The sequence below is a fragment of the Notolepis coatsorum genome, assembly GCF_963971535.1.
Source record: "Notolepis coatsorum genome assembly, chromosome: 4".
Taxonomy (NCBI): domain Eukaryota; kingdom Metazoa; phylum Chordata; class Actinopteri; order Aulopiformes; family Paralepididae; genus Notolepis; species Notolepis coatsorum.
This window is the reverse complement of record NC_140168.1, coordinates 14,268,867-14,295,974: the sequence shown is the minus strand read 5'-3', so window position 1 is coordinate 14,295,974 and position 27,108 is coordinate 14,268,867. Positions and strand designations below refer to the sequence as shown.

The 27,108-nt window shown below is 44.1% G+C and overlaps 1 protein-coding gene across 1 annotated transcript in view; it reads left to right on the top strand.

The window, feature by feature from the left end:
* The window catches only part of LOC311226413 (integrin alpha-6-like), a gene marked incomplete at its 5' end in the record, with an annotated part of 54,000 nt that extends 27,996 nt beyond the window's left edge, over positions 1-26,004 (top strand). Inside the window, 14 exons of the mRNA XM_084311839.1 lie at positions 1,482-1,628; positions 3,261-3,376; positions 4,522-4,681; positions 5,510-5,587; positions 9,327-9,406; positions 11,427-11,504; positions 13,199-13,301; positions 15,456-15,632; positions 17,091-17,192; positions 18,096-18,206; positions 21,096-21,194; positions 23,541-23,666; positions 24,952-25,062; positions 25,834-26,004. Of these exons, the coding sequence (XP_084167965.1) occupies positions 1,482-1,628; positions 3,261-3,376; positions 4,522-4,681; positions 5,510-5,587; positions 9,327-9,406; positions 11,427-11,504; positions 13,199-13,301; positions 15,456-15,632; positions 17,091-17,192; positions 18,096-18,206; positions 21,096-21,194; positions 23,541-23,666; positions 24,952-25,023 (1,449 nt within the window). The 3' untranslated portion in view covers positions 25,024-25,062; positions 25,834-26,004. The remainder of the gene's footprint in view (positions 1-1,481; positions 1,629-3,260; positions 3,377-4,521; positions 4,682-5,509; positions 5,588-9,326; positions 9,407-11,426; positions 11,505-13,198; positions 13,302-15,455; positions 15,633-17,090; positions 17,193-18,095; positions 18,207-21,095; positions 21,195-23,540; positions 23,667-24,951; positions 25,063-25,833) is intronic.
* Between the last annotated feature and the right edge of the window lie 1,104 nt (positions 26,005-27,108).

Here is a 27,108-nt window from a genome sequence, read left to right as displayed (position 1 = left end):
AGCGATTCACCTTAAATATCTAGTATTATTTCAATATTTATTCAATATTTAGTATTTCTGTGGTAAATCTCTATGGTGCGTAGGAAACAACCACAGGAACACGACGGTGGTACGGGTTAGCACGGGTTAGCACTCCCTCCCAGCTGTACTAACAACTACTGTCGTGGTGAGGATAATAATAATAATAAACTTTATTTGTATTGCACCTTTCACACAGAAACTGCAGCTCAAAGTGCTTCATCACAACAGAAAAAAGACAAAGGCATAAAATGAGCACATAAAGTGCAGACATATAAAATCACAGTTTTTCACATTAGGATCTAACATCCCAACAGGCCACCTTGTTTATGGTTTGATTCAGTTTTAAATAGACAATAATAAAAAGAGTATAGGCTAAGATAGAATAGACAGAGTAAAATAGTGCAATAGTGCAGTGCAATACAATTGTAGATTTTTTTTTTTACAGTGCAATAAAATAGTTCTGGATTACTGTTCAACGGTTCAAAGTCGTCTTTACCCTCTCTGTTTGGTATCCACAGTTTAAAACTTGACAGTCTTCCCTCCTGTTTTATACCCACTTTGACCCTTCGAACCTCCCACTCAGGGCAAACCTCCCTCTCAGGGCGCAGTTCCCTCTCTCAGGGTGCAGTTCTAGGCCTGGGTTCTACACAGTTTTAAAGCCTGACAGTCTCTTGTTTGATACTTAGAGACTTGAGGATACTTAGAGTTAACTCACAGATACCTACAGTTTAGTTTAGTTTAGTTGATTTAGCACATTATTTAAAAACAGTGCTAGGAGGGAACAAAGCCCAAAGGGCTTGTACAAAGTTCCACTCCCGTCCCATCAATGTCCATAATCAAATATGAACGTAATGCATGTAAACATGGTCAAGAAAAAGAACACAAAACAAGATCAGAGACATAAGGCAAACACTATAACGGAAAAAAATGTAAGATAGACATGGATAGATATCATGTTCAAAACACATCAACAAGAGCCAATAACAAGAGAAAAAAGAAAAAAGTACAAGAAGGCAAAGGAGAGGAGAATAACATATGAAAAATATATAATGAAGAAAAATAACAAAAGAACCAGGACTAACTTAATAAGTTGATGATTTCTGATGAAATTAAATGGCCTTTTAGTTGCTTTCATTTGACCTCAATGAAATACTTAGAGTGTTCCAGAGTTTAGCACCTCTAAAACTAAGGTTATCCTATAACCCTAGTTACATGAGTACTAGCGAGCGCTCTGCTCTATGGGATGATCCCATAGAGCAGAGCGCAGAGCTGGTACGAAATGTTAATTGTGAATTTCTGATGAAGAAACAAAGAAACGTATGGAAAGTATCAGTTGGTTTAAGCACACTTACCGTGACCGCTCTAGTCCCCGCACGGAGCTTGACGCGCTCCGATGTACAAGTGGCGTGAGGTCGACACTCACGAATGAGCCGCCCTCCATGTGTGTCATCGTCCCACAGGACAACATTCGGGACAAGCTGAGGGGAATCCCCATCGACGTCTCCGTGGACATCCAGAACGCCAAGAGGAGGCGGAGGCAGAGCGCGGTGCTCCAGGAACTCCCCCCCGTGATGGACGCCAACGAGCCGACGACGGCGAGGGCCGAGGTAGGAGACACGGGGAAGCGCACCGGGACGGGGAGGACTGAGAGACAGAAGCTATCAGAGGACGGGGAGGACTGAGAGAGAGACGCTATCAGAGGACGGGGAGGACTGAGAGAGAGACGCTATCAGAGGACGGGGAGGACTGAGAGAGAGACGCTATCAGAGGACGGGGAGGACTGAGAGAGAGACGCTATCAGAGGACGGGGAGGACTGAGAGAGAGACGCTATCAGGGGACGGGGAGGACTGAGAGACAGAAGCTATCAGAGGACGGGGAGGACTGAGAGAGAGACGCTATCAGAGGACGGGGAGGACTGAGAGAGAGACGCTATCAGGGGACGGGGAGGACTGAGAGACAGAAGCTATCAGAGGACGGGGAGGAGGACTGAGAGACAGAAGCTATCAGAGGACGGGGAGGACTGAGAGAGAGACGCTATCAGAGGACGGGGAGGAGGACTGAGAGACAGAAGCTATCAGAGGACGGGGAGGAGGACTGAGAGACAGAAGCTATCAGAGGACGGGGAGGACTGAGAGACAGAAGCTATCAGAGGACGGGGAGGACTGAGAGAGAGACGCTATCAGAGGACGGGGAGGACTGAGAGAGAGACGCTATCAGAGGACGGGGAGGACTGAGAGAGAGACGCTATCAGAGGACGGGGAGGACTGAGAGAGAGACGCTATCAGAGGACGGGGAGGACTGAGAGAGAGACGCTATCAGAGGACGGGGAGGACTGAGAGAGAGACGCTATCAGAGGACGGGGAGGACTGAGAGAGAGACGCTATCAGGGGACGGGGAGGACTGAGAGAGAGACGCTATCAGGGGACGGGGAGGACAGAGAGAGAGACGCTATCAGAGGACGGGGAGGACTGAGAGAGAGACGCTATCAGAGGACGGGGAGGAATGAGAGAGAGAAGCTATCAGAGGACGGGGAGGACAGAGAGAGAGAAGCTATCAGAGGACTTTACTGTGTGTTACTTACATTTTATCCAATGCGTAGTTTAACCCTTTCACTGCCACACTACAGCAGGTTAACCCTTTCACTACCACACTACAAAGGGTTAACCCTTTCACTACCACACTACAAAGGGTTAACACTTTCACTACCACACTACATACGGTAACCCTTTCACTACCACACTACAGACGGTTAACCCTTTCACTACCACACTACAGAAGGTTAACCCTTTCACTACCACACTACAAAGGCTTAACGTTTTCACTACCACACTACAAATGGTTAACACTTTCACTATCACACTACAGAAGGTTAACCCTTTCACTAGCACACTACATATGGTTAACCCTTTCACTACCACACTACATCAGGTTAACCCTTTCACTACCAACCTACAAAGGGTTAACACTTTCACTACCACACTACAAAGAGTTAACGTTTTCACTACCACACTACAAAGGGTTAATGCTTTCACTAGCACACTACAGATGGTTAACCACTTTGCCCCTAGTGGTAGCTCATAGGCATAGCACTTTGTGTGAGATCGGTTCAATCTATGCGAGAACACTTTGCATCTCTGTGGCCTTGTTGTCCCTGTGTATAATATGTACAGTGTGTTTACATGTAAGACATGCTGTGACACTCAGCTGTGCCTTGTTTCGTTCGTCTGACTGTGTGTAGGTGAACTTTGTGAAGGAGGGTTGTGGCAGTGACAACGTCTGCCAGAGCAAGCTGCAGGTGACGCATCGTTACTGTTACAGAGAGCCCAACAAGGACATCTTCCACCCACTACCAATGTGAGACACAAAGAGCACGCACACGCACACACACACACACACATGCACACACGCGCACGCACACGCACACACACACGCCTCAATGTTCCCCCCTTTGTTTTTTCCCCACACAAATATGACGAACAGAAACAACACTAGGGATGGGCAAAACTCACAAAATGACAATTCCATAGTCACTGGGAACTATTCGAAAGTTTATTTTAATTAATTAATTTACCCCCCACCATATGGTAAAAAAACATATGATTTTGTTTTTACTTAATAGTGAACGGGACATAATCAAACAAGCTCACTAGCTGGCTGCTGACATTGCTAACAAGCTAACGCTAGCGGACCGGGCTAGCGTATTTCCGGGAACAAAAGCGTTCATTCTGAATGTTATATCACTGATGCTTGAAATGTGTGAACTTAGTGAAACAACACGGCAAACGTACAAAATGTTGCTACCATGTAACATCTTTCTTCATATTCCTTTTCTGTTAACAGACTGTTATGCTACCTGGCTAGCTAGCGAGCTGTACCCAGTATGCCGTTTAGCGATGTAACAATTAATAAGGTCCCATCTTTTTCGCTTTTTTCCTGGCCCTTTTTTGAGGGCACTCCATCCACCCCCCCCCCCCCTCTTCGGGGGACAACTTTATTATTTATATGTTTTCATAAAAAGTGTAGTAAAATAAGAAAATGTTTGACATTTCATTGCCCTCTCGGAGGGGGGGAACTCAGACTAGACATTGACAAACAAATTACAACTAAGGACAATGAAGGACAACAACGAATACACATGACAAGGGAAAGGGGGGGGGGCAGAGAGGGGAGTAAGTAAAGTAGGGGGTGAGGAGGGGGATTGAGAAAAGGGTGGGTTATGGAGTGGATGGCTCACAGGTCAATCTCCTGTGATTAGGAGCCTAGATTATCCACAAGCCCACAATAAGGTTCCATCTTAATACCACATGGGCCTTACCAATTCCCTCCATCTCCTCAAACTTTCCCCTCCGTTGTCACCTCTCTCCCCTCCCTCTCTCCCCTCTCTCCCCTCCCTCTCTCCCCTCTCTCCCCCCCTCTCTCCCCTCTCTCCCCTCTCCCCCCCCTCTCTCCCCTCCTTCCCTCTCCTCTCTCCCCTCCCTAACGTGGGTCTCTGTCCGCAGGGTGGGTGGTTTGCCCGAGGTGTCCCTCAGCGACCAGAAGGACATCGCCCTGGAGGTCACCGTGACTAATCTCAACGGAGACGACGCCTACGAAGCTTCGCTGGGCGCCTCGTTCCCGCCCTCTCTCACCTACTCCGCCTTCCGCGCCCCAGCCAATGCCGTGAGTCTGTCTGCCTGTCTGTCTGTCTGTCTGTCTGTCTGTCTGTCTGTCTGTCTGTCTGTCTGTCTGTCTGTCTGTCTGCCTGTCTGTCTGTCTGCCTGTCTGTCTGTCTGTCTTCCTGTCTGTCTGCCTGTCTGTCTGTCTGTCTGTCTGTCTGTCTGTCTGTCTGCCTGTCTGTCTGCCTGTCTGTCTGTCTGTCTGTCTGTCTGTCTGTCTGTCTGTCTGTCTGTCTGTCTGTCTGCCTGCCTGTCTGCCTGCATGTCTGCCTGTCTGTCTATCATCTGTCTGTCTGTCTATCATCTGTCTGTCTGACTGTCTGTCTGTCTGTCTGTCTGTCTGCCTGTCTGTCTATCATCTGTCTGTCTGTCTATCATCTGTCTGTCTGTCTGTCTGTCTATCATCTGTCTGTCTGACTGTCTGTCTGTCTACTGTCTGTCTGCCTGTCTGTCTGTCTGTCTATCATCTGTCTGTCTGTCTGTCTGTCTGTATGTCTATCATTCTGTCTGTCTGTCTGTCTGTCTGTCTGACTGTATGTCTGTCTACTGTCTGTCTGCCTGGCTGCCTGTATGTCTGTATGTATCTATCTGCCTGTCTGTCTGTCTGCCTGTCTGTCTGTCTGTCTGTCTGTCTGTCTGTCTGTCTGCCTGCCTGCCTGCCTGTCTCTCTGTCTGTCTGTCTGCCTGTCTGTCTGTCTGTCTGTCTGTCTGTCTGTCTGTCTGTCTGTCTGTCTGTCTGTCTGTCTGCCTGTCTGTCTGTCTCTCTGCCTGTCTCTCTCACACACACCCATCATGGGTCTTGATTCTCACGTCACCTTGTTCTGTATTGCAGCACGTCTCCTGCACAGCCAACACCAACGGCTCCACAGCTCACTGTGAGCTGGGAAACCCCTTCAAACGAGACTCTGAGGTGAGACCAACATCACCTCACGTTCTCTATCCATTCCATGGATGGATGGATGTACAAATTAATTTAGAAGTCACGGTTTACATCTTGGTTTATCGGTTTGTGCGTCGAACCCATTCTGCTGTTTGGTTCAGTCACATTACTGTATTATCCCAGGTGGGAAACTTGACTTCACCTACTCCCTCTTAACCCTTTCACTACCACACTACGGAAGGTTAACCCCTTCACTACCACACTACAGACGGTTAACCTTCTGTATTGTCGCAGTGAAAGGGTTAACCCTTTGGTAGTGTGGCAGTGAAAGGGTTAAGTACGCCCATTTTATAGAACCATGGCATAAGTCCAGTGTCTTATTTTTCCAAGTTGGGGCAGGTGATGTACTGGTAGGGCTGGGCGATTAATCAAGTTTCAATTTAACCCTTTCACTACCACACTACCAAATGGTTAACCCTTTCACTGCGACAATACAGAAGGTTAACCCTTTCACTGCCGCATGACAAAGGGTTAACCCTTTCACTACCACACTACAGAAGGTTAACCCTTTCACTACCACACTACAGACGGTTAACCCTTTCACTACCACACTACAGACGGTTAAGACGGTCTGTAGTGTGGTAGTGAAAGGTTAACCTTCTGTAGTGTGGTAGTGAAAGGTTAACCTTCTGTAGTGTGGTAGTGAAAGGGTTAACCTTCTGTAGTGTGATAGTGAAAGGGTTAACCGTCTGTAGTGTGGTAGTGAAAGGTTAACCTTCTGTAGTGTGGTAGTGAAAGGGTTAACCGTCTGTAGTGTGGTAGTGAAAGGGTTAACCTTCTGTAGTGTGGTAGGTAGTGAAAGGTTAACCTTCTGTAGTGTGGTAGTGAAAGGTTAACCGTCTGTAGTGTGGTAGTGAAAGGTTAACCTTCTGTAGTGTGGTAGTGAAAGGGTTAAATTCCCAATTTTGTCTTCCCACGGTCATGAAAACGAGAGAATCGAGATCAAACTATTTTATCGTGCCGCATTTCGCGTCGCTCTCATGTTTGTCTTGTGTTGTAAACGCAGCGCACCCTTCCTTCACAGTAACACGTGTGGGGAATCCGGGGGGAAAGGGACTCAATTATCTGTGTCTGTAGACTCAGCGGCAGTTTGGGCGTTTGCTTTTGGGTGTACAATAATACTGTACACCACTGTCACAAATAACTGGGGTGAACTCCCTTGGGAAGATGAAGGGGCGGACAGAGGAAAAACAACAGTTTGATGTCAGCTGTACCCTCTGATGGTGACATCATTATTAATATATACACAGAAACTCCGCCCCCGCGCTCCGAAGCCAGATCTGAGTCGGTGTCTGTAGACGAGCATCTCTGTATTCGTGTAGAGAGACGGTTTGTGTTTTTTCCTGCAACAGCGTCAGTCTTGTCTCTGAGGGACTGGACATTAGCGAGGAAGGCGCCTCCGTTTCTGTGGTTTTAATCCTTTCACTACCACACTACAGAAGGTTAACCCTTTCACTACCACACTACAGAAGGTTAACCCTTTCACTACCACACTACATACGGTTTACCACACTACAGAAGGTTAACCGTCTATAGTGTGGTAGTGAAAGGTTAACCTTCTGTAGTGTGGTAGTGAAAGGTTAACCGGCTGTAGTGTGGTAGTGAAAGGGTTAACGGTCTGTAGTGTAGGGGGGGCAGGTGGCGCACGGAGATTACGTTCGTCACCAACACCGGGAGACACTGGAATTCGCCTGTTCGAATCCAGCTCCCGGCGTTGCTATCAGCTTGGCTGGCCTCTCACACTGATACAATTGGCTGTATCAGGGGGTGGGAAAGCTGAAGGGTGGGTCCTGGGCGTTGTGGACAGCGACCCCTACAGTTCGGTCGGGGCGCCTGCTCAGCAAGGGTTGGAACTAAGGAGAGATAGTGTGGCCTCCCACACGCTACACTCTCCCCGGTGAGAACCTGCGCGGCCAGGTTGGCCTGCCCCAGGCTGCACATGCGTCGGAGGAAAGCATGTGACAGTCTCCGGTCTCCCGGACCAACAGTAGGGGAAAGTACGCAACAACCAGGAAGGGTGGGATGGGAGAAAAAAATCGGGAAAAAAGGAGGGGAAGAAAGATAATAAAAAAAAAAAAAAAAAAAACAGTCTGTAGTGTGGTAGTGAAAGGGTTAACCTTCTGTAGTGTGGTAGTGAAAAGGTTAACCGTCTGTAGTGTGGTAGTGAAAGGTTAACCTTCTGTAGTGTGCTAGTGAAAGGGTTAACCTTCTGTGTTGTTGCCGTGAAAGGGTTAACCCTTTGTCATGTGGTAGTGAAAGGGTTAATATCGGACGTCTCCCCTTTTCCCCTCGTTTCGTCACATTAGACAAGTCATTAAGTGTCCCCCGTTCATCGTACGTCTCGTGGCCAGAGACCTCCACGTTTGAATCTTGAATCAAATGTTGATCCATATGCATGTTGTCCACACTATTTGGTGTCGTTCCATTGCATTAACCCTTTCACTACCACACTGCAGAAGGTTAACCGTCTGTAGTGTGATAGTAAAGGGTTAACCTTCTGTAGTGTGGTAGTGAGAGGGTGAACCGTCTGTAGTGTGATAGTGAACGGGTTAACCTTCTGTAGTGTGGCAGTGAAAGGGTTAACCCGCTGTCGTGCGGCAGTGAAAGGGTTAACCTTCTGTATTGTCGCAGTGAAAGGGTTAACCGTTTGGTAGTGTGGTAGTGAAATGAATGAATGAATGAATGAATGAAAACTTTATTTAACAGATTGCAGAATGGGTACAATACAGTACGGCTCAATACATACAATTGTTAAGGGGATGCAGACCTGAGAAAGACGTTTGTCTTGTTTCCATCAGGGTCCCCCATTTTCAATTCATATAGAAAGGGTTAAGAAACCCTGAGAACATTGCCTTGGCAGGTGGCGTGGTGGTACGGGTTCCAAACTCTAGACATGACTGAGCCATGAAGTCTGTAGCATGTAGTCGTCACGTAGAGTACGTCCATGGTGGCTGCTTGCATATGTAACGGATGGTACCACGAAGCGCTGTCATGAAGGACTTCAGATGTTGGGAAGTGACTGGGGTGAGTAGCGGTGCTCTATGGGTTAAACTCACTCTCACCCTCAAAAGATAGACACGTTACAAAGAAGTTAATTCACCTCTTGGTATAGCGGTCTGTGCTGCTGTTGCCTGCGCCGTGGGAGACCCGTGTTCGAAACTCCCTCGGGGTATCGAAGTTTAAGGCGACGATGTCACAACCGTTACACATAAACAGTCATAATAAGATAATAATTAGGGATGCTCGATATTGGCTTTTTTACCGATACCGATATACCGATATTGTCCAACTCTTAATTTCCGATACCGATATCAACCGATACCGATATATGCAGGGTTCCCCCCCCCCCCCCCCCCCCCCCCCCCCAGAAAACGGAATAATTTCAGGTAATTAACATTACATGTCTCTTGTTGTGGAATTAACACAACATTATGCATACTTTTGACAATAAATAAAATCAGAATTTGTTCTTACTTGCTTGCCTGGGTAAATAAAGGTTATATAAATGTAAAAAAAAAAATTAAATTTTTTTTTACGTTTTTAAACCGATACCGATATTTTCCGATATCAAATTTTAATGCCGATATCGGCCGATAATATCGGTAGGCCGATAATATCGGACATCCCTAATAATAATAATAAGTGTTTCATTGATACTCTCCCTACACCAATAACTAATTACTCACTCTCTCTCTGTGTGTGTGTCCAGGTGACCTTCTACATCATTCTTAGTACGGTACGCATATCTCTGAACACCACTGAGATAGAGATTGATCTGAAGCTGGAAACGTGAGTAAATCCTAATCTAGAGTTCCTGGAACACAAAGCCGTCTCATCATGTCAGTCCTCCTTCGCCGTCTCTAATGAGTGTATTTCATTTGATTCAGAGTAAATGTTGTTACATCAGCATCAGTGGCTGTATATGTTTGTACATTGGCACTATTAGCACCAGAATCCCTGTTCATTTAAATTTTCAGTAATAAAATGAAATAATCACAAGTACCTACCTCATACTCTAGTCTACCCTTATAACTAATATGTAGGATAGTATGTACAATAGTGCTGTATATACCGTATATATACATTTATATATTCATATTTATAGCATATACAGTATATATATGTCCAAGCGGCACGGTGGTGTAGTGGTTAAACACTGTCGCCTCACAGCAAGAAGGTCCAGGGTTCGATTCCCGCTTGGGGACCAGGTTTCCATGATGCCAGTTACCCAGGTGGGGTATCTCCCGGGCCTTTCTGTGTGGAGTTTGCATGTTCTCCCCCTCTGTGCTCGCAAGGGTCCCCCCCCCCGATAAGATAAACCCAATGGAAAAACATGCACAACAACAAGATCGCTAACGCTGTGGCGTCCTTGACGAAGAGGGACAGGAGCACTTGGATTGGTCCCCTGGCGCGGCTCACGTTGCGCCTGTCTGCTCCCGGCTGCCCTTGGGGGGGAAGGACGACGGGATGGGTTAATTGCAGAGACGAATCGCATACATGCATCGCATGCATGCCGATTAATGACCTCTGAGCAGGTCCTAAATTATAAATTATTATTATTATATCCATATCTGTCTGAATATACCTGCATATAATCCTTCTATATACCTACTTATACACCTGCATATAACCCATATAACTCTGTATGATAGCATGTAAAATAATTCTGTATATACCATATATATATATGTATTTATTCTTACCGTATATATCTATTTGTCTACACATACCTGCATTTAATCCTTTTTACATATCTGTAGATATATATCTGTAGATACATAGCAATACTACAACTCTGTACACATCTGATTAGCACTATACACAGTGGTACTAATTTCTCTATTTTATACCCAGTTTAATCACCTGTACATTGTATATTACTATTGTACTTTACTGTTACATTTGCACTCTGGTTGGATGCCAAACTTCTTTTCGTTATACTGTACTTGTGATGTATAATGACAATACATGTTTAATTCTAATCTAATCTAATTTTAAAACTAGACCAGATTGCATTATGTGAAGACGCTGTGTTTAAGAGGTTAATGTTTTTTTTATTTTTTTTGCCAAGAGTAAAGACCATAACCCTATCAAAACAGCAGTCAAAGTGTATATTTTCATTTTTACCGATGTTTTATAAGATTTACCGTAAATAAGAATTTATCGGAAAAATGCTAATTATATCTCTTTTATCGTAAAACCGTGAGGAAATGACTAAATCCAGATTTAACCCTGCCATTGGAAAGAGGAGCCTTTTCCCTATCCATAGATGTATGATTTGGTCATAATAAGGTCAAGGTCAAGTTCATGGTCAAATATGAATTTATAATTAAAATCGATAATCATTTATAACTGTATCTACAAATCCTTCTGTTTAATCATCTTCCCTTTATTCATTTGCTTAGATTTTTTGTACACATGATCTCAATAAGGTGGTGAATGAGCTCAGTGAGCTCATCTGCTTACCCTGCGGATTTAACATGGTGTTATTCACCGTCAAAGATGCAAAAATAAAATCATAATTTATATTCTCCTTTTCTTCATTACAATTTACTCAAGCCTAGTAACAGACACTATATTTCGGACACGGGGAATACATACCCCCGGGTCCCTAGATGTTCCTAGATACCAAGAACATGCAAATTGACCTTGTAGAAGTGGAGCAATCTTCCATTTACTTGGGCATGTACCTTTAGGCGAAATCTCTGAAAAAAAGTCTACAGATTAGTGAAAGGGTTAAAGCAGCTCATGGTGTGTGATTAGCCGCCCTGTGTTGACTGTACTGTATGTGTGGCTTCTGACCCTTTAGGACAAGTACCCAGGAGACCAAAGAGCCGGTTAAAGCCAAGGCAAAGGTGGTGATTGAGCTGCTGCTGTCTTTAATAGGGTAAGACACGCGCACACGCACGCACACACACACGCACACACACACGCATGAACCCAGGAACCCCTCTGATCACCGGATAAGCGCTCGACCTCCTGAGCCACTGTCGCCATAGATATCTATAGAACACTAGATAGCTTAAGGAGGAGTCACCAGCGTCACTGAACCGCCGCCATCTTGCCCCAGTCAGCCTTGAGTGAGAGTGAGTGAGCTGCACAGACAAAAATACTCATAACTCGCTGAAATATTGGCGGATTTACAAACGGGTTGGTTTGCTATAAACATCAAAGATGTAGTTATGATACTGCATACTTATAAAAAAAATATTTTTTAAAGATGTTTTTTTTACAAACCGCTTGAATCATAGCCACGTTAATAATGCTTGTAATAAACCAAACAGTTTGTAAATCCGTCAATATTTCAGCGAGTTGTGAGTATTTTTGTCTGTGCAGCTCACTCACTCTCACTCAAGGCTGACTGGGGTAAGATGGCGGCGGTTCAGTGACGTCGCTCTCCATTGGCCGGCAGCGCGGGCAAGCTATCTAGTGTTCTATATATATCTATGACTGCCGCCCCCCCTGTGCTAAAACCTGAAACTAAACTCATGCGAAAGCTCCATAGACACTGCATTGGGAGAGAGACGTTAAAGGAGACGCTGCGTGGGAGCTAACAGGAGATTGTTCTGCTGATACACGTTCTGCTTCAGAACCCGGAACACTGCTATAGGATGAAGCTTATCTCGGTATTAAAAAGTCAAACAAACACTGTGGGTCCATAAAACCAAGCCCCCCCCCCCGTTCATTGTCTGTGGAACAATTCCAGACTATATACCGGATGACATCACAAGTTTGTTCCTTATTTCTCTGGTTTCTGGCTTTGGGGGAGAGTCGCTCATGTTCTCCGATATAGAAGTTCCCTAGAGACCATAGAAATAACCTCTGAATTGTTCATTCGGGTGGCAAGTCTAACCCTAACCCCTAACCACTAACCCTCTGACTCCCAGGGGTGTAAAGTACTTGAGTAATTGTACTTCGTTACAATACTTAAGTACTGTTTTGGGGGATTTGTACTTTACTCAAGTATTATTAGGTTTGTATACTTGTACTTTTACTCAATTACATTTCAGAGAAAATTTTATTTTACTCCTTACATTTAAAATGCAGACCTACAAAGTACAAATCTCGCAGGTCCAACCATTTGAATTAGTATAGTTGTTTCTCTGGCCGAACTAACGTTTACGTTATTAATCCTGCGCCCGCACTTTATTTAAATACAGCCAATCAAATCCACATCAATGGAAAATGAACCCGCCCATACCCCCATGCTGATTGGTCCTTGTGCAAGACTAGAAAGCGGGGATCTTTGATTAAACACCTGCTATCAGAAGAATAGACAGTCAGAAAAAAGGTTTTTACTTTTTACTTTTTAGTACATTTAAAAGTAGAAACGTTTTTTTTACTTTTACTCAAGTGTGTTTTTAGCCAGATACTCTGACTTTTACTTGAGTATGATTTTGAGACGGTACCCATACTTTCACTTAAGCATAATTTCTGGGTACTTTTTACACCCCTGCTGACTCCTCACTTTAAGGGTTAACACTCGGTAGCCACTCGGTCCTCACAAGGAGAGACGTAAACGAGCTGCTCGACAAAACGACACGCCGGTCACAGACTGCTTCCCATGTGTCTCCCCTGCAGGCAGGCCCAGCCCTCCCAGGTCTACTTCACGGGAGAGGTCAAAGGTGAGAGCGCCATGAAGACAGAAGGTGACATCGGCAGCCCAATCAGATACCAGTTCAGGGTGAGTACAGTGAGGACACTTTCAGCGACGTATCATCAACCTTTATTTATTCTCCAAATTACTATTGAGGTCACCCTCATTTTCAATGTAGTCGAGACTTTACAGACATTTCAATGCACACATTTCTACAATATAACAATAATACATATTAATAGCTATCTACATAGTACTCTCAGTCCAGAGTGCACCACAGCAATTAGTATACAACATTAAAAAAAAAAAAACATGGGCATAAAATCAGGACACAAATTGTATGGGAATATGGTATGGCTGGGCTGATTATGGTAAGATGGTAGGGCTGGGCTGATTATGGTAAGATGGTAGGGCTGGGCTGATTATGGTAAGATGGTAGGGCTGGGCTGATTATGGTAAGATGGTAGGGCCGGGCTGATTATGGTAAGATGGTAGGGCTGGGCTGATTATGGTAAGATGGTAGGGCTGGGCTGATTAATGGAAGATGGTAGGGCTGGGCTGATTATGGTAAGATGGTAGGGCTGGGCTGATTATGGTAAGATGGTAGGGCCGGGCTGATTATGGTAAGATGGTAGGGCTGGGCTGATTAATGGAAGATGGTAGGGCTAGGCTGATTATGGTAAGATGGTAGGCCTGGGCTGATTATGGTAAAATGGTAGGGCTGGGCTGATTATGGTAAGATGGTAGGGCTGGGCTGATTATGGTAAGATGGTAGGGCTGGGCTGATTATGGTAAGATGGTAGGGCCGGGCTGATTATGGTAAGATGGTAGGGCTGGGCTGATTATGGGAAGATGGTAGGGCCGGGCTGATTATGGTAAGATGGTAGGGCTGGGCTGATTATGGTAAGATGGTAGGGCCGGGCTGATTATGGTAAGATGGTAGGGCTGGGCTGATTAATGGAAGATGGTAGGGCCGGGCTGATTATGGTAAGATGGTAGGGCTGGGCTGATTAATGGGAAGATGGTAGGGCTGGGCTGATTATGGTAAGATGGTAGGGCTGGGCTGATTATGGTAAGATGGTAGGGCCGGGCTGATTATGGTAAGATGGTAGGGCCGGGCTGATTATGGTAAGATGGTAGGGCCGGGCTGATTATGGTAAGATGGTAGGGCTGGGTTGATTATGGTAAGATGGTAGGGCTGGGTTGATTATGGTAAGATGGTAGGGCTGGGCTGATTATGGTAAGATGGTAGGGCTGGGTTGATTATGGTAAGATGGTAGGGCTGGGCTGATTATGGTAAGATGGTAGGGCTGGGCTGATTATGGTAAGATGGTAGGGCCGGGCTGATTATGGTAAGATGGTAGGGCTGGGCTGATTATGGTAAGATGGTAGGTCTGGGCTGATTAATGGAAGATGGTAGGGCTGGGCTGATTATGGTAAGATGGTAGGGCGGGGCTGATTATGGTAAGATGGTAGGGCTGGGCTGATTATGGTAAGATGGTAGGGCCGGGCTGATTAATGGAAGATGGTAGGGCTGGGCTGATTATGGTAAGATGGTAGGGCCGGGCTGATTAATGGAGCAGGCCGCCGCTTTGCTTTCATTTACTCTTGTGTTGTAAATGCAGCGCACCCTTCCTTCACAGCAGTATGCAATGAGTAATCATGTTTAATAATAGATTATAACTAGGGATGCTCGATATTGGCTTTTTTACCGATACCGATATACCGATATTGTCCAACTCTTAATTTCCGATACCGATATCAACCGATACCGATATATGCAGGGTTTCCCCCCCAAAAAATGGAATAATTTCAGGTAATTAACATTACATATCTCTTGTTGTGGAATTAACACAACATTATGCATACTTTTGACAATAAATAAAATCAGAATTTGTTCTTACTTGCTTGCCTGGGTAAATAAAGGTTATAGAAATGTAAAAAAAGAAAAACGATACAGATATTTTCCGATATCACATTTTAATGCCGATATCGGCCGATAATATCGGTAGGCCGATAATATCGGACATCCCTAATTATTATCAATCGATATAATCGTGATTATGATTTTTGCCCTAATCGAGCAGCCCTAGAAGAGGACATGTCAATACTGGACCATAGTTTTAGATTCTGTGTTAGGTAGAGTGTACGACCACAGCTATCACCGCTAGCGCCGCTCATTGCTAATAGTAGTGTGACACGGCAGTTCTCTCTCTCTCTCTCTCTCTTCCGGGTCGACAGATTATCAATCTGGGCCGGCGCCTGGACGAGTTCGGCACCGCCTCCCTGGTGGTCCAGTGGCCGAAGGAGACGGCGGCGGGGAAGTGGCTGCTCTATCTGATGAACATCGGTTCCACGGGAGTCGATCAGATGAGGTGTTCGCCTGAAAAAGAGGTCAACCCCCTCTCCCTCAAAGAGGTCAGTCAGGGCGGGAGCACGAGGAGTACACTAGTTTCAAGTTTCAAGTTTCTTTAATAGTTGTCATACAGAAGTACAGAATACTTTCATACAAAATGCTTCTTACTGTTACGCTCCAGAGACTGTGCTAGACAAGATAGTATCAAATAACATAGTATAGCATGTAATTTAGAAGTAGAAAATGAGGTCACAGTGTTCAGTATACAGTGTGAAGGTACTTAGTGAGGTACTAGTGTCGTACTTAGTGTCGTACTTAGTGGTGTACTTAGTGAGGTGCTACTGAGGTACTTACTGAGGTACGTATCGATGTACTTAGTGAGGTACTATTTTTATTTTATTTGGTAGTGAAAGGTTAACCTTCTGAAGTGTGGTAGTGAAAGGGTTAACCGTCTGTAGTGTGGTAGTGAAAGGGTTAACCTCCTGTAGTGTGGTAGTGAAAGGGTTAACCTCCTGTAGTGTGGTAGTGAAAGGGTTAACCTTATGTAGTGTGGTAGTGAAAGGGTTAACATTCTGTAGTGTGGTAGTGAAAGGGTTAACCTTATGTAGTGTGGTAGTGAAAGGGTTAACCTTCTGAAGTGTGGTAGTGAAATGGTTAACCGTCTGTAGTGTGGTAGTGAAAGGGTTAACCTCCTGTAGTGTGGTAGTGAAAGGGTTAACCTTATGTAGTGTGGTAGTGAAAGGGTTAACCTTCTGAAGTGTGGTAGTGAAATGGTTAACCGTCTGTAGTGTGGTAGTGAAAGGGTTAACCTCCTGTAGTGTGGTAGTGAAAGGGTTAACCTTATGTAGTGTGGTAGTGAAAGGGTTAACATTCTGTAGTGTGGTAGTGAAAGGGTTAACCTTATGTAGTGTGGTAGTGAAAGGGTTAACCGTCTGTGTAGTGTGGTGGTGAAAGGGTTAACCTTATTCCTCTGCGTGTTCAATCCACCTCAAGTTTCAAGTTTGTTTATTATTTGTCACAACAAAATACAGAATACTTTATGATATAATGCTTGTTTCTGTATGAGCCCCTGAGAGTGTGCTACATACAGTAAAGAGAAAGCAAGTAAGGGAATGTTCAGTCAATATACATATATACAATATACAATACAGAGTAAAATGAGTAACAGTGAGGTACAATGCAGAAATGAGATGAGGTACAACACTTAGGGTAGGGTGCAAATGAGGTATGAATGTGGTGCAAATATCTTTAATAATAGATAAATATAAAGTGTGTTAAAGTGTCTAAAGTGAGTAAAGTGAGTGGTAAGGCGAGTGTTTGTTTAAAGTGAGTGTGAGCATGTGGATGTGTGTGCAGTGAGTGTAGCTGATGGGTTGTGTTACATAGTGTCATAGTGTCATTGAGCATCCTGATGGCCTGGGGATAGAAGCTCCTTCTGAGTCTCTCTGTACTGGCCATGAGACTCCGGTAGCGCTTGCCACCTCATGGTGTGCTCACTGTCCTTTCCTCTCTGTGTTCAGGAGCCCAGTGCTTCCAGGACGAAACGATCTATAGACGAGAGTCAGGGAAACAAAGAGGGCACTATTTCACTACTGTCGGACAAGAGGAAATCCCAAATCCTGGTAATAACACTCTTTTGTAATTACATTCTATACTACTGTATGTATTTTATTTTCGACACACATAAGCCTTATTGAGACACAATATTATAGATAAATAGATTAATATGTCTATGTCTAACACTGGTAAGAGGCACAAAGGAGTGACTGGTTGTCTTGTTTGTTTTTTTGTGAATTATCTTTTTCCTCCTTCTTTTTCCGTTTTTCTCCCATCCCAATGTTAGTCGTTATGCCAATTCCCAATCCCCTTCCTGGTCGTTGCGCACTCTACCCCCTACCGTCGGTCTGGGAGGGCGGAGACTCACATGCTTCCTCCGACACATGTGTACCCAGCCCACCACTTCTTTTCACCTGGCAGCGCGGACTCTCACTGGGGGAGTGTAACGTGTGGAAGATCACACTACCTCCCTCCAGATCCTTCCCTCGCTGTGCAGGCGCCCCGACCGAACTGTAGGAGTCGCTGTTCACAACGACCCGGACCCACCCACCGGCTTCCCTCCCGCTGACTCTGCCAATCCAGCCAGTATGACGGCCGGCCAGGCCGGTGGCAACGCTGACAGCCGGATTCGATACCAGTGTCTTTTGCGTTGGTGACGAGCGCTTAGTCCACTGCGCCACCCAGCCGCCCACATCTTGTCTTTAAATTATTATTCTTTTTAAATCTTGGGGAGGGTTTTTTGTCATCGTGATGTCTTGACTTTGTCTGTTCTGTCTGCTTTGCTTGTATCTGTGTTAAAACATTGAATACAAATAATATCAAGAGAGAGACACAATGTCTTCACAAGGAGAGACGTTTTACCAGAAGTGTTATGGTATCACATTCCAAATATGTTATTGTCTTCAACCCGGAATTCCCATAAAAATCGGAGCCAGTGCTTAATGGTTGTTGTCTGTTACTGTTTGCAGTCGTGTGACAGCGGGGCCAAGTGTGTGGAGTTCCACTGCCCCCTACGGGGCCTCGACAGTAATGCAGTCATCACTTTCAACTCCCGTGTTTGGAACAGCACCTTTCTGGAGGTGAGTGACCGAAGAAGAAAATAATAATCTGTGGCTGCAGTTGATCAATACAACCGTCCATATGGTCCAGGGGTGGGTTTCCCAAACGTTTCTCTGTTGCAAGATGATTTAGTGGTATTATCTGTAATAGAGGGGGCACAAATAAAAAGTGCCTTAGGGAACCAAGGCTACGTTCACACTGCAAGCCTTAGTGCTCAATTCTGATTTATTGCTCAGATGTTCACATTGTTTAAACAAATTTGGCCAGATGCCAGTGTGAACTAGTCACACTCCTGAACTGACCCACATGCGCAAATGAACAATAAAGAAGATGGACGTAAAGAATTGTGACAAATGTCAATCTAGACTCTAGAGTGACGTAAAAGTCACACGAAAGTCGCACGACTGTTCCGACCGAGGTCGCGTTGCAAAATATCAGACCTGTATCTGATTCAGGACCACATTATGAACGTGGCCCAAATCAGAATTGAAAATATCAGATTCCATGTGATGTGTCAGCTGTTCACACTGTCATGAAATAAAATGATCTGAGTCACAAATCTGATTTGGGCCACTTTTGCCTGCAGTCTAACTACCGGTACTGCATATGTTAACCCTTTCACTACCACACCGCAGAAGGTTAACAAAGAGTATGAATGCATTTTTATTTAACTGATTAGTTTAGTTAACCTTTAGAAGTAAGCAGGTAGGAGATGAGGTCTGAAATGATGTCACTGGGGAAGCAAAGCTCTGTAGAAGCTGCACTCAGAGGCATCAGGTCTGGGACTTGAATAACAGTTTGTTAGCAGATAGTTACTGAATTTAGTTCCTTGCTTCCTCAACACTATATTGTACCCCCCTAAAGTTAAGTGTTACCGGTATTGTTTATTTAGTTTTGGGGGAGGAAGAGAAACCTTTACACCAATACCAGCGGTCTTAGGGCTGAGATACTGTACTTAAGTGGAACCTTTATTAATCTCCTCGGGGGATATTCGTTCTCTGCATTTGACCCATCCTGACTATTCTCTGTGCGGCGCCCGGGGACCAACTCCAGTTTTAATGCCAGCACAGTATCTTGGTCAAGGGCAATGGCAGGAAACCTAACATGTCTTTTGGTGTGGGAGGAAACCAGAGCACCCATGCATGGGTTTCAAGTACAGGGAGAACATGCAAACCCCACACAGAAAGGATGGTCTCTGACAAGAACAAGTTACAGGTTGAAAAAACCCTCAGCTCAGAACTCGGCAGAATCTTCACCTGGCTCGCTGATAACAAACTATCATTACACATGGGTAAAACAGAGTCCATTCTCTTCGGATCAAATAACAAACTCAGCAAGACCGACGGCTTCTCAGTTACAGTGGGTGACAATATTGTCACAAGGAAAGACGAAATTACATACCTAGGTTCCATCCTAGAGGCAAATCTTTCCTGTGACAAAATGGCATCCAATGTAATAAAAAAAGTCAACCAACGAACTAGATTCTTGTACCGGATCTCCTCTCTGGTAAACAAGAATACCCTGAAGACTCTGGCAGGAGCACTCATTCAAGGGTACTACGACTATGCTTGCACCTCATGGTACCAAAGCACCTCAAAGGCACTAAAAACAAGATTACAAACATCACAAAACAAACTGGTCAGACTACTACTTGACCTTATTCCTAGAACCCACCTCACCCCTGCCCACTTTGACTACCTAGGATGGCTTAGAGTAGAAGACAGAGTACAGCAACTTGCAATGGGCCTGGTCTACAAGATACACGACTAAGATACCCATGTACATGTCAAAATACTTCCCAAAGGTCAGTGAATACCACGATCACAACACCAGAGGGAGCTCCACAAATCATGTTAAACCCAGATTCGGCTCAAACAAGGGACTAAACACGTTTCGCAATTATGCCGCATCAATGTGGAACGCCCTACCCAAAGCTGTAAAGGAATGTGAATCACTACCCACTTTCAAAACCACTCTCAAAGAACACCTACGGGAGACTGCAATTCGAAACTGGCCCCTGTAAATGTCCTAACACAACCCCCTCCAATGTACAGTAAATGACCTAACCCAAGAATACACAAGACCCTCCTCTTGGAACCAAGTATGGTTTCGTCGATATTCCAATGTACAGTTTTGCTTGTACAGTTGTACAGTTTCCCCCACCCCGCCTACCCAACCCCCCACCCACCCAACCACCTCCAATGTACAGTCCCCCCCCCCACCCCACCTACACAACCTCCTCCAATGTACAGTTTCTACGTCAAATGTATATACTCTCTTTTTTAGACTCTTTTTGTATCACAAACAGTACTGTATTTGCAAATCTTGTATGTCATAAATGTATAGATGTAGCAGTACTGTCTATCTGTATGTCATGTATGTCATATATGTTATGATGAATTGAAAATGGGGGACCCTGATGTAAACAAGACGAAAGTCTTTCTCTGGTCTGCATCCCCTTAACAATTGTGTGTATTGAGCTGTACTGTACTGTACCCATTCTGCAATCTGTTAATAAAGTTTTCAATCAATCAATCAATCAATCAAGGCCCCCTTGCTGGGGTTTTTAACCCAGGACCTTCTTGGTGTGAGGCAACAGTGCTAACTGAGGTACTAGTGAGGTACTAATCAGGTACTAAATGAGGGTTAACCGTCTGTAGTGTGGTAGTGAAAGGGTTAACCTTCTGTAGTGTGGTTGTGAAAGGGTTAACCCTTTGTCGATTGGCAGTGAAAAGGGTTAACCTTCTGTATTGTCGCAGTGAAAGGGTTAACCCTTTGGTAGTGTGGTAGTGAAAGGGTTAAGGTACTAATATATGATGACACGTGACTAGGGTTAAGGATGGTACTAATGTATGATTGATGATTATACTAGTCACAGTAACCCCGTTGTCCCCCCTCTGTCTAAACAGGAGTACTCCACGCTGAACTACCTGGACGTGATCGTGAACGCATACCTGCATCTGGACAGCGCCGTTAAGAACATGGTGCTGAAGAACCCTAAGACTCAGGTACTCTAACACAACACACCCAGGCCCAGAGCCTTCTCTGTGGCCGGCTGCACCCACCCTCTGGAACATACCCAGGCCCAGAGCCTTCTCTGTGGCCGGCTGCACCCACCCTCTGGAACACACTCCCCCCAAACATCCGTAGTGCTACATCCCTGCACTCCTTCAAATCCCAACTCAAAACCCACCTCTTCACCAAATTTGTAAATGACTCTGCCTGATTTCCCTTTTTTTTCCCGTTTTCTTTCTTTCTTTCTTTCTTTCTTTCTTTCCTTTTGATTATTATTTAATATTTAGTTGTTACGTTGTTCCCTGTTCCACTCCCTTAGCTGCCCCCTCCTGTTAACAATTATTATTATTATTATTATCATTATTATACCCCCCCCCCCCCTCACAGAAAAGAGTGTGTGTTTGACGTTCGCTGATATGACTGATGAATACTAGGGGTGTAACGGTACACGTATTCTGTACCGAACCGGTTCAGTACGCGCGGTGTACCGAACGAATGCAACAAACGTTAACCACTAACACGTGCGTAAATTTTATTTTTTTGCATGCAGAATTTTATTCAAAACTCCAAATTCACCCCTTCCCAAAATATATGTTTGTAACGCAGCAGGGTCATTACTGAACATGTTCATCCATTTCTTGCTAAATAACACCCACCCACCCCCAAACACACAAACTTTTTTCCGCGCGACTTTCACTCACAGCTGAACCGGGATTTTTTTTTTTAAACACACAACATACTTTTGCTCAGCTCCTCTCCAGTCGAGCTGCTGTGGTGTTTAAATCCAAAATATTGATACATCCTCTGCCATTGTTGTGTAACATGAGTCTTCTTTCTCTGCTGCACGTGAAGTTAAATCTACTCTAGAAGTGAAACTGAAACTGAAAGCATACACTGGTGGGGGCTGTAGGCAATTAATTTACTCAGTGGATTCCTGAACACAGCACTGACTACCACGGCAAGCCTAGGTGGAACTAAGTATAACTTAATCAAATATAATTATATTTAATAATAATAATAATTATAAATATATAATAATTATAAAAAAATAAATCCTGTTGTACCGAACTCATACCAAACCGTGGCTTCTGTGCACCGTTACACCCCTAATGGATACAACCGTTTCTTAGAAGATGTTCTCATGCGTGTCTTGGATCTATCTCAGAAACGTAGAAAATGTGGATCCAACTAGACCGATCGGTAACATTTATAATTTATATCAATTTGAAATTAATGTGATGCTGTGTGGCCATAGTTTCTCATCTCAAGACGTGATGCTCTGAACGAACACCTTGACGTGAGGTTTTAGTTGCATACGTTTCCTGTCACGTAACACATTTGCATACTTTTAAAAGTATGTCAAATTAATCCGTTTGAATCTTAACTCAGGGTAGGAATGTGAGATTTTACGATGCGTCAAATCTTTGCCTAAATTATTGGATTTGTTATCATGTCAACACCCCTAGTCTAGTCTTTCTCTGGCATAATATGTACTATATCTATATTTCTACATATCCCTTAACTCTACTAGTTACCTACACTGCTGGCCAGTATGACTGCTACCATACTGACTTTATACTTGTATCACTGTAAAATATTGGTATTACAACTCTGACTAGCACTACACCCAGTAGTACTAATTTATATATTTTATACCCAGTTTAAATCACCTGTACATTGTATATTACTATCGCACTTCACTGTTACTTTTACACTCTGGTTGGATGCCAAACATCTTTTCGCTGTACTGTACTTGTGCTGTATCATTTAGTTTAGTCTTTTTTTGTTTACTCAGTTTATTTGATCAGGGACAGTGCATATCAATCAACAGTTATACATTTATAAATGAATACAAATTAAAAACTGTAAATATGCCAACATTAGCAGGGTTGCTAGTTTTCAGTTGTAGTCCCTGGGCTAGATGTTTAAGCCAGAAAAGAAACAGAAAAATAGAAGGACATTAAAGCTAATATAAAAACGGTTTAAAACATATTCTGTACATTCACACTAGGCATTCGTGCATAAGAAAATAAAATAAAAAAAAGTGTACAGGGACAAATCAAATCCCATACATGTATAATCACCGTATAGGCAGGCACACATATGACACGCACACATATACATAATCATAAATCACATAACCACATAATCGCAATCAGGACAGTCAGGCTAGTGGGCATACCCAGTTTAAATCACCTGTACATTGTATATTACTATTGCACTTTACTGTTACTTTCACACTCTGGTTGGATGCCAAACATCTTTTCGCTGTACTGTACTTGTGCTGTACAATTTGAATCTAATCCAATCTAATCCTGCCACCGTGGTGCGTCCTCCAGGTGCGAGTGACCGTGTTCCCGGAGAGGCGCGTGGCCCAGTACGGAGGCCTGCCCTGGTGGATCATACTGGTGGCCATCCTGCTGGGTCTGCTGCTGCTGGGACTACTGGTCTTCCTGCTCTGGAAGGTAAGGACCACCTGGACATACTGTAGAAACCCAGTCACATATATATAGTCTACTGTGCACACACACACACACATGTGCGCTAGAGCTGTCTCCGAAGCCTGTTTTTGGGCTTCGAACATCGTCAGGGTTTTTCGAACGGACATTCGAACCTTCGTAATATGTATATGTGTTTAATATGTATATTAAAAATATATATATATATTCAATTATTTATTTTATTTAGATTTTTTTTTATTAATAAATATCCTCAAACAAAATCCTCAATTTGAATAAAGTGATTAGTCTGATTAAATGAGTATTAAAAACTTTTTTTGATCAACTTTCTTTAATGAATATAACTCATCAGTTTTAATACTATAATATTAGTGTAGCCTAATCTCTATCTGCAACTGTGAAGAAAAACCCCATTGGTTTAAACAGAATGAATAGACACATAAAAAATATATATAAAACATTTAATTATATATATTTTTAATAAAAAAAAAAATTCGAATGTTGATTTAGAATTTGAATGCCAACGTAACGAATGAAGGTCTGAACGTTCGAACTTTTGGGCTCAGCCCTAATCGCACATACTTTCATTTATTTGAATCCACTAACACATTATGAAGAATTGAATTATAGAAAAGGCTCTTGTAATGTTTTGATTTTGGATTGTCATAGTGATGGCCGAAGAACAAAAACCTCCTATATCTGCATAAAGAAAAGTGGGGGAAAACCTCCTACCTGCGCTTTGTGAGACACTAATACCTGGTCGGTATTGTGTTAAAGGAACACGCCAAAATTTTGGGAAATTAGCTTACTGTCTTCTCCAGAGAGAGACAAGAAGATAGATACCAGTTTCCTCTCTGTGCGTTCAGTAGAAAGCTATCTGGCGGCACGTTAGCCTAGCTTAGCACAATGAGTGGAAGCGGACATGACCGGTTAGCCTTCAGGAGAGGCGTTAGTTGGACAATGCCTAGGCTAACCGGTCATGTCCGCTTCCATTCATTGTGCTAAGCTAGGCTAACATGCAGCCAGATATAGCTTTCTACTGAACGCACAGAGAGGAAACTGGTATCTATCTTCTTGTCTCTCTCTGGAGAAGACGGTAAGCTAATTTCCCCAAACGTTGGCGTGTTCCTTGAACACAATACTATATAGTCCAAAAACACAGTATTGCATTCTGCAAGAAAACACGAAAAAAAACTAAAATGTTTGCTCTTCGGCCATCGATAGGTATTGTTGGTAACAACCGCACGCATTGTTACAGACAGACGTGTTCTAATGACTTGCCTCTCCTCAGTGCGGTTTCTTTGGGAAAAAGGACAAAGAGGACGACCCCTCAGACTATGAGAAACTGAAGCCAGATGCATAGAGAAACAGAAAGAGAAAGAGAGAGAGAAAGAGAGAGAGGGTAAAAACCACCGGGCCTACCGTCGAGGAGTGAGGAGAACTGGCACTTGGTTGGGAATAACTGAAGGGCAACGCTTTCCGCTCTCAGGGAGGCAGGGGGCAACGCTCACACTGGGACCCGATGAACCGCTGAGAACGCAGTGCAAATCTAGAAGCCTTGACAAGATTGCCGTCGCAAACGCTCACGTTTTTTTTTTTACGCTTCAAACTATTTCCTCTCTTTATTTCCGCAACGTCTGGATCGTTGATGGTTTACAACGCATGGCCATTGGGGAGTTATGGCTGATAAAGATGAATGAATGATGTGTATTTAATAATTATCTAGTGCTTTGAGGAATGATGCCGTGGGGCGGGGGGCTACTATTGCTGCATCTCTTTTGATTCCTTCCCCTTTTCCTCCCGATTCCCGTTTCTCTGGTTGCCGTGGCAACTAAAGTCACTTCCTTTTACTCGTCTGAGGGTCTCTCTTCCTGCCTACACGAGGAAAGTAATTATTAGATCGATGAAACGTCGTGGCTTTCTGCATGATGGGGCACGCCAGACGGCTCGCCTTCGGTCTCGCAAACCGCTTTCACCGACACCTTGGTTCTCCTCCCTGCTGATCCAGAGATAGAAAGAGACTGACAAAAAGATTTGACGCGACGTTAATTAAAAACGTCACCTCTCTCTTGTCAGTCTTTGAATATCTCCGGCGCTTCCTTTGTTTATTTATTTAAACAAACAAAAAAAAACGATCTCTAACATGTATTTCCTCCTTCGTCTCTCTCGGCAGTGCGGCTTCTTCAACCGCGTCAAGTACGACGAGAGCGTTCCCAGTTACAACGCCGTGCGGATCAAGAGGGAGGGGATGGCGACGACGACGAAGAAACCCAGCAGCCACGGCAAGTCGGAGAAGAAGCCCTGGAGGACGAGCTGGCACGACAACCAACATTACTCCTAGCGACGGGACATTCCCAGACACTCAGAACTTTGACCAAAACTACACCCGATTCCTCCCGGTCCCCCCCCCCCCCCCCACCCGTCTCTGCACACGATGGACTTGAAAAAAAAAAAAAAAAAAAAAAAAAAAACGAATTGACCCCCAATGGAGAACACAGGATCAAAGTATATTTAATACTATGAATAATAATAATTAGGGATGTCCGATATTATCGGCCTACCGATATTATCGGCCGATATCGGCATTAAAATGTGATATCGGAAAATATCGGTATCGGTTTTCAATTTCTTTTTTTATTTTTTTTTTACATTTCTATAGAAATAATGTCCGATATTATCGGCCGATATCGGCATTAAAATGTGATATCGGTTGATATCGGTATCGGAAATTAAGAGTTGGACAATATCGGTATATTGGTATCGGTAAAAAAGCCAATATCGAGCATCCCTAATAATAATAATAATATCTTAATAATAATATCCTCCACTGGCATCCAGTCAAGTCCTGTATCAATTTCAAGATCCTCCTCATCACCTACAAAGCTCTTCACTCCCTTGCCCCCCGGTACCTAGCTGACCTCCTCCATCCCTACATCCCGCCCCGGAGGCTGCGGTCCTCTGACTCCGGTCTCCTCTCCATCAACACCACCAACCTGCAAACTGTTGGTCCCAGAGCCTTCTCTGTAGCCGCACCCACCCTCTGGAACTCACTCCCTCCAAACATCCGTAGTGCTACATCCCTGCAATCCCAACTCAAAACCCACCTCTTCACCAAATTTGTAAATGACTCTGCCTGATTTCCCTTTCTTTTAATCCCTTTTTACTTTGTTGTTACGTTGTTCCCCTTCCCCTAGCTGCCCCCTAGTGTTAAGCGCCTTGGGTCTCCTGAAAGGCGCTATATAAATCTAAGATATTATTATTAATACTATGATGAACACATAGAAAGACAAAAAAATATATACTTTGATCCCGTGTTCTCCTTCGGGGGTCAATTTGTAATCGGATGTACAGTCGCAGATGATCAGTCACTGGAAGGAGAGTGTGCAATGGGTCCTGCACAACTATTGTCCGACAGACCTTGTAAATGTACATTCACAGTGTTGACTTA